The 7,250-nt window shown below is 35.0% G+C and overlaps 1 protein-coding gene across 2 annotated transcripts in view; it reads left to right on the top strand.

The window, feature by feature from the left end:
• The first annotated feature begins 553 nt into the window (after window positions 1-553).
• LOC119792366 (ephrin type-A receptor 5) overlaps window positions 554-7,250 on the top strand; it is an 82,034-nt gene continuing 75,337 nt past the window's right edge. Inside the window, exon 1 of one of the 2 annotated variants that reach the window (XM_038298974.1) lies at window positions 554-842. In XM_038298974.1, coding sequence (XP_038154902.1) covers window positions 743-842 — 100 coding nt within the window. In that variant the 5' untranslated portion in view covers window positions 554-742. The remainder of the gene's footprint in view (window positions 843-7,250) is intronic. The other variant, XM_038298973.1, reaches the window with a different exon arrangement.

Raw genomic sequence — 7,250 nt, 5'->3', positions numbered from 1 at the left:
TATATTATATTCATCTATTAGTAAGATTCTGCTTGTAATGGTATTCACCTCTATATTTATTCAGTAGAAACCCATTTCCTGTATTTATGGAACCATTATGTATCCTGCTTTTGCTGCTATTGCACTTCTGGTTAGACCTAAACTGCATTTCGTTGCCTTTTACCTGTACCTGTGTAATGACAATAAAGTTTAATCTAATCTAATATGCTTCTATTTGTTAGCAAAGGCTGTAGGAATGCATAGTTTGTCTTTATTTACAAAATATGGATGTTTGCTCATAATTTTCCTGTTGGAACAGTGTAGAGTAGATTGACCCTGAGGTTCTGGTGCCGATCTGCCTTCGGCCATCCCTCAGTCTGCATTGGTTATTACCTGGCCACCCTTATAAAAAAAATGTCTGGCTACGCCTCTGGAAATCGACGGTCATTTGGACAGCAGTCCCATGAATTACGCACAGAGCAAGGTTTCACCTGTGGGTGGTCTGTGATTGGAGAGACCTCGTGCTTTTACTCCGCCCCCCGGCGCGCTGCCCGCCTTCCCCAAACCAGAGCTCACTGCGCTCCTCATTACCTTCCTCTGGTCTCAGCAGAACATGATCCCGAACCTCCTCAAGCGGAGGTTGAACACTACCGATGCTTTTCTCACCGTTTCCTCTCTGATCTTGATTGAAGCTGCAGCTTTTCAGGGATAACCTGCATCGCTTTTCATTTCATTTATACATTTTTTTTCTTTTGGATGCGCCATGCAATCTCGTTGGAGGAGTTGTGGCATTCGGCCGGTGGCATGGACGCTGACTTGGAGTCTGGCACTGATGGGAGCCTGGTGCGTCCCAGCAAATGAAGGTAAAGAGCCACTGACGCGCTTCGGGGTTAATGACACCAAATCCTGAACAGGCTGCTTAAATCTACTCAGTTAAAGGTGTTCAGCCTCTCTCAAGCGCTCTTAACCCTGAGACTCAAGTGTTTTGACAAAAGAAGGTGGCTGTCTGCTGTCACTGAAGCAGGTGAATTTATGACAGCTGTACCAAAAGCCACTAATGAATATGTGTTCCGACACGATAAAGGGAGAAATAAAAGAGGACCTTTGAACAGAACATGTCAGATAACCAGCTTATTTGGACATGGCAGCAGAGGCGCATTAAACAGCACAAATGTCTGGAGTTGTCTGAAACATTTTTCTGGAGCATGTATTCAGATTCCAGCCATTATTCCAACTACAGTGCTCTTATTTTCAATAATTCAACAACTTATTGTATAAATCATTGTATCATTAAAAAAAAAAAGTTTTTAAAAGATATTGATTTCCCAGCTTTTCCTCCCACTCATTAGATGTCATATTGAGCAGTAGCTTAACTGGGTTACTTTTTGTGTTTTTAAAAATATATATAAATAGGACTTGCACTACTAAAGTTAACTGTAAAATTTAAATAATTAAATGCATATGTATTAAATTAAGATATTGTTTTGTTATATTTCTGATGAAAGATCTTGTAAGTTTCACTGCTAAAACCAAATTTTTATTGTTTTATCTGCTATGCTGATTTAGCTACAAAAAAAAAATACAAAAAACAGGACTTAACTTGTTTTTACAGCATAAAATATTGCTAATCTAGTAATAGACTTTTTAAATGCCCCTTAAAGGTCGCCCAGTATATATTAGCTCTATCACAAGTACTCTTTCATTGTGTGTGCAAACACAATGGAACTCAGCTGCGTGCTACTAAATCTGGTAGACTGTATTTAATTGGGGTCCATGTATTCAAAATCTGCTTTCTGATAATATATTGAGCCAAATATTAGAATTTTGATGTCTTTTATCCCATAATTTTTTTCTAGATCATAGTGAACATGATACTACATTCATCTTTTGCATATAAGTAAGCATATTTAGTAACTTTAACAAAACTGTTTCAAGTCTTACCCTCTGACATGGAACAATTGTGTTAAAGTAACTAACTATGTAGATGCCAAAGATGCAGTAAGTATATTAATGAAGAGGGAAAAATTTTTGAACATCATCTTAATATTGAAGTTTCAAGTTTGTTTTTTTTTTTTTACAAGCTGGTATAAACTAATGATGCAGTGATCAGAATTTGCCGATTTTGCTGCGATTGACAGCTCGTATATGGACTTTAAACAGCTTATACCCTAAAAAAAACTGAAAATCGATCTTGGCTAGAAAAACCCCAAGCCATACATCTCTAATGTAAGCCTTCTTTTTCCTGATGATCACAGCTAAGATGCGCCTTTCTTTGGCAACGACTGCTTGAGGGTGAAAAAACTCCCTTACTCTTGCAAGTTTGGCTTTAGCATTGTCTCTAAACATGTTAAAGCTGTACATAAACCAAACCATTGCTGCTACTAAGAAGCTTTTCTCAAAATAAAAGTCTTCCCAGAGATCTTATCTTTTCACATATTCATCTATTATACACCCGACTTTTTACTTTACAGTTTTGTTAGAATTCACTCATAATGAATGCGAACAAAGATTTACTGGAGTTACATCTTCAGCTGATTTTTATCTTAATGATACAATTTGGTATCTTTTATTGTGAAATTAAATTAACCTTTGTTATGAACAAATTAGTTTAATGGATATCGTTTAATACACTCTAAAATGCTTTTTCCTAGTTTAATCATACATCATTACATGTTTTACTCTAAAACATGTAATATGTGTTTCTCTAACTGCTCCATGCTGAGATGGACCATAAATTGAATAGCTGTAACATTAGATGTTATCTTCAATATTAACATCTGCATTAAAAATTGCTCACGATTTGCATAATTTTATCATTTCTCAAACTAGGCTAGTCTTTTCCATAGAATGCCATATAAACTGGCCTGTTTTAATATTTTCAAAGTTTTCTCTAATAAGTATATTGCCTGACATCTATGTACTGTAGATTACAGTAAAACATATCCGGTGATTAGGATTAGAAGGAATAAAGTATCCGTACAGTATCCGTACTGTATTCAGCTCGCCCCTAAAAACTACTGGGGAGCAAAAATATACAGAAAACAGCTCTAGAAAATACAGTATATCACATTAGATAAAAGTAACCATGATAAAGACATTTTCACCAAACATTTGGAGCTGCTCACTTTATTACTGGCTATTAAGACATTGTGTTGTCATTTTAATTGTTGGCAACTACTATAAAAAAAATGTTGATTTAAAAATTAAATCAAATGTGTCTTCATTCAATTATGTGAATTATGTGCTATATTTGTGACTGCAGACACCCAGATTAAACTCTAAATCATCTAATAACCTGGTATTAAGAATAGCTCCTTTTGATTTTATAAGGAACAAAAATTTGTTTTTATTCATTTTATTTTATTGATATGTTTTAGTAATGACATGCTTGCATACATAAAATGAGCAGAAAGTGGAAGTTATCTTTTAACTAGACGGTTGTTTTCCTTGAGCTTGTGATGGAGGAAATACTTTTAAGGAACCATTGTTTCTCTCCATTTTTGAACAGACGAAACTTTTTAGATCCGGGAAAAACCCCACAAAATGTAACCCAACACTGATACTTCTAACAAGGAAGCTCAGGAAGTGAAGCAGTCTGTTGTTGAGCCGCTCAATTGGAACCAAAAATCACACGCTAACTTAATATGAAGCCGTGCCAGTTTACAGCTGCTTTTTGTTTCTCTGCTTCTGTCTCCTTGAACCCCAGTCGGCCTTGGCAGATGGCCACTCACACTGAGCCTGGTTCTGCTGGAGGTTTATTCCTGTTAAAAGGGAGTTTTTCCTCTCCACTGTCGCTACAAGCATGCGTAATGTGAGGGATTGAATCCGAGTCGATGCAATCAACTGGTTTTCCTTAGATAGAAAACTATGAATCAATCTGACTGTATGATCTGGTGAACTGTAAAGTGCCTTGAGATGATGTGTTGTGCATTGAATTGAATTAGGAATGCTGAGTACTTTGCAATCATGTCATGGTGATGTAATCTAAAAAAAAGGAAATTAATGTATCTATACATGTTTTAGAAATAAAAATCCCAATATATCCACTATATGCACCTTGAATTGTAAATGCCATTGAAAAAAATAATAATAATACTAATACACACCCTCCTCCAAGCAGGTAGCCATACTTATAAACAAGCTAATATCAGTCATGTTACTCTATCTAAGGCAGGTCATGGAAAAAAAAAAATATTCTGCACATTTGGAAATTCCTGTCAAGATTTTGATTTTTATTCAGTTTTGCTTAAATGTATATTTTTGAAATCAAAATAGCAGATAAAGTATTTAAAGTTATTAGCATGTTAGAAATACTGAGAGGTTATTTTTGCAGTTGGGATACAGGTTTTCCTTTTCTACTTTGGGTAATATGGGTAAATCATCCCTTTTTAATATTTCATTTTGACGAAATACCAAAACCCTGTGGTGTTTTTGAGTTATCTGTATCTCTTAGCAGTGCATGGTTAATTGTAAAGTAAATTTAAGGGGCCTGCTGTATTGTTTGGGAAGCTTTTGTCAGCATAGTGAGCAGCATTTTAATAGGGCTAGATAAAGGGTATTGTTCGGAGCTGGTAGACAGCATTAAGCTATCTGGGAAATGGGGAACATCCATCAGTCTGTGTATTTTATCCATGATGGATTTATTTAGTCAGAGTTTAGATTCACAAAAGTGTCTCCCAATGAGTGGCCTTTCAAGCATCCTGGAAGGGGGTCTGCTGGGCACCTTTCAGAAATCCTGCCACATTGTGTTGGTTTATGTCTTTGTTTCTGGATTCCAAGGGTTGAAATTATTCACCAGGGGTTAAGGAATTACCTTTCTGTATTTAATAGGATGAGACACAGTTTGTCACTATTCTGAACAGTGTAGACATAGACTTCCCAAGAAAATGTATGCAGTTAATCATTTGAAAGGTTTGTTCCTAAACAACGCGAGACCTCGACTTTTAGATTAATTATCTTTTGACAGTAAAATGAGAGAGATGCTGTTGAATGCTTTGACATTTGGTCTTCCTCGTCTTGAAATTAGCCATTATTGTTTTCTTTGTTGTCTCCAATTACCAACTCTTTATCTGTCTCTGTTTTATCATATTAAAAATTTGGCCTCTTAAAATGTTTTTATTTTTCACTCAATATTGACTACATAAAGAGAGAATCAGATGTTCAACAAAAATTCCAGATTAATTTGGCTAATATTTGCACTGTGGTAGATAATCATAGATTTGCATGCATAATTAAAGGAAAGAGCAGAGCCCATAATTAAATCAGCCTGTTCCCTCATTTGACTAATTTAACTGAAGATAAAAAAAAAAAAAAAAAAACAATCAGCCAGCTAACATAGAATTAGAAGATTCTTTTTCCTGGAAAGCTTTTTTTGGACACTTTGACTATTGTATGTCTTTTTTGTCTCAATATCAGAACAACTATTTTATGCTACATTTATGGTATTGTAGAGTTAGTTTGTTTTTATAACAATTTCTATAGTTACACATTAATTTATTTTGTTCCATATATTACTTTCTTTATTTCTTTATTAATATGGCTTATTTGATCATCCAAAAATATGTAAATTGCATTAGACAAATAAAAATAATTTTTTACACTGACTTTGCCTTATCTAAAAGTATGTCCATGTACTGTTTGGTATATTTGCTCATTCCCAATGCACAAATTACTGCATTGATAACCAAGTGATGGTGGTGTACTGTGTTAAAAATGCCTAAGTTGCTTCTATGTCAGCTTTTAATGTCTCTGCATTGTTGGGTCTGGTGTACCTCATCTTACTTTATACCATACTTGATAGATTATCAATGATATTTAAGTCAAGCCAGCATATTAAACAATGTAGAACAGTAATTTTATTAATCAATTGAATGTATGTATATATATATCTACTTTCATTATATCCTACTGGAAAATAAAGTCTCTTTTATTATTAAGTCATATAAAACTATTTCGCTGACTTTAGATTCGGTAAAACATAGTGGACCTAAACCAGTGGATAACATGGATCCTCAAATGATCACTGAGAGAAGGAATTTTATCCTAAGCAATTTAGCTCCTCTGAACTCTTCCTATAGACTCTTAAACTGGCCAGCCAGACTACGGCATATAAGTCTGGTATGGGCTAGTAGATCTGGATTTCAAAGGCAGTGTCACTACCCCATGCGCTACCAGATATACATCCGGGTTTCTAGAAATAATGGTTTTTGTATGGTATCATGGTACTAATGGCACTAAAATTATTTATTTCTATCCTTAACTCTATCTCAATTCTCACTATGCTTATACACATCTTTAAAAATGTTTTATGACTTTTCTGAGACAATTTAATGCTTTTTGCATTTTTTCCATTAAACCGCTTGTCTGACGTCGTCATCAGACATGCTCAGAGCAGTACGGCAAAATATGATTAAACCATGTTTATCTACATTTTAGTTGTTTCTTTATTTAGATTAAGCACTATATATAATAAGGTTAACACAAAAGAAAAACATAAAACTCAAAAAGACTAGATTTATGTTTAAATCCAAAGCCGAAAAAGAGTATGATTCCGTTGCCGGTACAGATTGGACACAGACGAGGGTTAAACAAAAATGATTTTAATTTATTTTCTCAGGAAATACATTATTAACCTTTAACACGTTATAGTTTAGTACAACTACTATTTTTGGGGAGCGGAAAATGTAATTTACCGGTAGTTCTTTTTTACAAAGTAAAATCGAAGGCAACCTGGATGTATATCTGGCAGTGGATGCGCAAATAAGCTGATGATACGGATCCTGCTCCTGGGACGAATCAGGTAGTGACAGGCAGGAGTATTGGGGTCACCATCAATCAGATAACTATGGATGTGACTCAAAAACTCCAAACAACATTTTTTTTGTAATTTTCAGGTCTGTGAAATATGTCAAGCTGGATACAGCAAATGCATAATTTTAAGAATAAATGACACTACAGCTGTCCATTGTTGAAGTTTCAAAGTTACCTCATTCTCACTTAGGATAGAGAGGCACTGAGAGTGACGCATTTTAAAATCCTGCTTCCCCGGCCAGAGTCAGCTGCAGTTTACAGTTCCAGACTGAAATTCAGCCCGGCTGTATCAGGCTACAAGTCAAAATCATTAGTAAACTTCAGAAGGGCTTGGAAAGACTCCCTGTTGTTGTTTTCCCCTCAGTTTATTTAAGAAGCTTCTGACATGTTTAGCTATCAGTAAGGTCCTGGGTAGATCTGTGTTTGAATATTCTTTAAGCTATGGATTCATTTGCAACCCA

This window comes from Cyprinodon tularosa, unplaced genomic scaffold, assembly GCF_016077235.1.
Source record: "Cyprinodon tularosa strain WSP-4 unplaced genomic scaffold, ASM1607723v1 ctg418, whole genome shotgun sequence".
Classification (NCBI taxonomy): Eukaryota; Metazoa; Chordata; class Actinopteri; order Cyprinodontiformes; family Cyprinodontidae; genus Cyprinodon; species Cyprinodon tularosa.
The sequence above is the reverse complement of the archived record's forward strand: the minus strand, read 5'-3'. Positions and strand labels throughout refer to the sequence as shown.